The sequence below is a fragment of the Trichechus manatus genome, unplaced genomic scaffold, assembly GCF_000243295.1.
Source record: "Trichechus manatus latirostris isolate Lorelei unplaced genomic scaffold, TriManLat1.0 scaffold00209, whole genome shotgun sequence".
Taxonomy (NCBI): domain Eukaryota; kingdom Metazoa; phylum Chordata; class Mammalia; order Sirenia; family Trichechidae; genus Trichechus; species Trichechus manatus.
In genome coordinates, this window is record NW_004444145.1 from 3,338,877 (window position 1) to 3,341,554 (window position 2,678).

Consider the following 2,678-nt stretch of genomic DNA (forward strand, 5'->3'; position numbering starts at 1 on the left):
TGGTGTATTCAGGGACAAAGTGATGGAGGGAGAAAACTAGGCAAATGCAGAGAAAGAGGCAGGGGGGCGGGGGACGGGAATCATTCAGATAGCGAGGAGACAAAAGGATTGTGGCGAGAGAGCAGGAGTTCCTTAGGCCCCGGGTACCAGCCCTCCTGGATCTGTCCCGTCCGTAGGGAGAGCTTCCCGTCCACAATAAATAGGAAAAACCTGAGTACACGGCGCATATGGCATCTATCTGCCTAGCAGAAGCATTTTCCTTCCCACGAAAAAAATCCACCGGCAGACCCCGCCCCTCCCCACCCCACATTCATCACTCCAACACCCTCTCAGCCCCGGTTTGTTTAAAGATACCCTTCCAAAAGGGAGGAAACCGGGTGGGACGGGCGGTGGCTCCCGCGCCCTCCCCGCTGCGCCATCAGTGTCCGGAGCCATACATTTTGTCCCACTCCACGAACGAGTCCAGCTCCTTGGGGGAGACCCTAGGGCCCACCTTGGCTAATGCTGCCTCCAAGTCTTTGTAGGAGAGGGGACGCTGCAGACCCGGGAGGCCCGCCCCGGCTGCTGCCTGCTGACACAGCTGCCCCAGGTCGCCGCCGGAGAAGCCCTGGGTGCCCTGCACCAGGGCCGCGAGCTCACGCTCACTCAGCGCGCAGCCCTGCTGGGCCAAAGCTCGCTGCAGGATCTGCCCGCGGGCCGGACCATCGGGCAGCGCCACGTAGAAGCGGAGAGCGAAGCGCCTGCGGGTCGCCTCATCCAGGGCCGCCGGCCGCGACGTGGTGCCCACCACCAGCAGGCCGTCAGCCCCCGCACCACAGCCACTGTCCAGGCAGGCCAGAAGCGGCGCCTGCAGCGCGCCGGCGGCGGCGCCGCCGCCATCGTCCCGAGATGCGAGCAGCGCGTCCAGCTCGCTAATGAGGAGCACTGCTGGCGGGCGGCTGCGCGCAGCCGCGAAGGCGGCCTGGAGGAGGCGCACGCCCTCCGTGGCGCCCGAAGCCCCCAGCGCCGAGCCGCGCAGGCGCAGCACCGTGGCGCCCAGCTGCGTGGCGAGGCAGCGGCCCAGCAGTGCCTTGCCGGAGCCCCGCGGCCCGAAGAGCAGCACGGTCCGCGGCGGGCGTGGGCTGCCCGGGTAGGCGGGTGGCCTCAGCAGGGGCCATACCAGCTCCTCTTCCAGCGCCGCTTTGAGCGCGCCCTGGCCTGCTACATCTGCCCACTGCACAGGGGGGCCGCAGTCCATCATCTTGCTTGTCACTAGCTCCAGGGCTCCCGGGTCCACGCTTTTGAGAGCCTCTCCCGACAGCACCGCGAAGCCCCCACGGGGAGTCGGCGCCGGGACCCGCTCCGGGAACTTTTCAAAGGGCTCGAGCTGTGGGCCGTACACAGGGGAGCCCAGCACTTTGAGGGGGACGCCGCCACCGTACTTGCCCGACCCCTCCTCCGCGACTCCCGTTGGCTTTGCTCGGAACCCGTTGCCCCGACACTCGCCGTTGTCCGCGGTGGGGTAGGAGGCGCCGTCGGCCGCGGGGGCTTTGGCGGGCTCGTAGATGTACTTGCGGTAGCGGCCCTCTGCAACCTCGTCGGCGGCCTTGCGCTTCAGCGAGACCCCGGCCTCCGCAGCCGGAGCGGCCGCCTGGAAGCTGTAGGAGGTGGGCGCCGGCCGGGATGGGGCCGGCGTGGGCAGGGGCGTGGGCGCTGCCAGGCCCGAGGTCAGGTAGGGGGTAGGCGGCGGGGCCGGCGGCGGCGGAAGGCCACCGTAGCCGGGCTGCGCGGCGTAGCCCCCTGTGGGATAGTTGTACAGAGGCCCCGAGGGGCCATACCCGGGCGGAGGCGGTGGCTGCAGTAACGCGGCTGGGGGCGGCGGGGGCAGCGTAGCGCCCGTCTGCGCGCAGTAGCCGGGCGCCAGGTACCCCCCTCCGTAGCCTGCAGCGTAGTCTGGCGCCGCCGACGGGCCCCCGCACGCATTGCCGGCGTAGAGGGTTTCAGGCAGGTTCCCGGCTAAAACTGGGGAGCCTCCCAGGCCTCCGGAACCGCCCCCACTGCCCGACTTGGTTCCCGGGAGGCCGTCGTGGAGTGAGGCCAAGGGGTAGGGCGGCTCGGGCCCTGGCCAGGGCTCGGAGTCTCCCTTGGCGCCGTTGAGGAAGGCGGTGTCGCCATAGCCGCCCAGGGTGGGGCGCTCGTAGGGCGAGTCCAGGACCCCTGAGTACTTCTCCGCGTAGCGCTTGAGAAGGTTGGAGGCGGTGAGGGCGGAGATGTCATCGTGTGCCCAAGCATAATGGCAGCGCTGGCGACCCCCAGGGGGTAACTCCAACTTGTGGGCCGGTGACGGGGTGGTGGAGGAGACGTCTAGGTGCTGCTCTGGCCACTGGTTAAGGGGCTGGGCGTGTTCCGGTGTCCAGTGCATCTTCGACAGAGCTGTACCCAAGAGAGCGAAAAAGCGGCTGGTGAGGTCCTACAGACCCTCTAAGAACCCACCGACCGCTAGCCACAGGCCAACCCACTTAGACTGCAGCTTGGAACAGGCTGGTTTTCCAGCATCTACTATCCACTTTCCTAGGACATCCTTCCTCCAAGCACCAAATACCCAATACTTGCCCTACATGTCCCAGGATTAAAGCTATCTGAAAATATTTTCCTTGGAGCCAAGAGGGAACTGGAAACTTCCTTTCGTATGTTTGGAA

At 67.0% G+C, this 2,678-nt stretch overlaps 1 protein-coding gene across 1 annotated transcript; it reads right to left on the bottom strand.

Moving 5' to 3' along the window:
* Positions 1 to 418: 418 nt before the first annotated feature.
* Positions 419 to 2,419, bottom strand: FIGNL2 (fidgetin like 2). Its single transcript, XM_004388348.2, has one exon. The coding sequence runs from the start codon at positions 2,399 to 2,401 to the stop codon at positions 419 to 421; it is 1,983 nt and encodes a 660-aa protein (XP_004388405.1). The 5' UTR covers positions 2,402 to 2,419.
* Positions 2,420 to 2,678: the final 259 nt, after the last annotated feature.

Bases quoted from the DNA above. Each gene is read 5' to 3' on its own strand.
- FIGNL2 (XM_004388348.2), bottom strand. From the start codon at position 2,401: ATGCACTGGACACCGGAACACGCCCAGCCCCTTAACCAGTGGCCAGAG.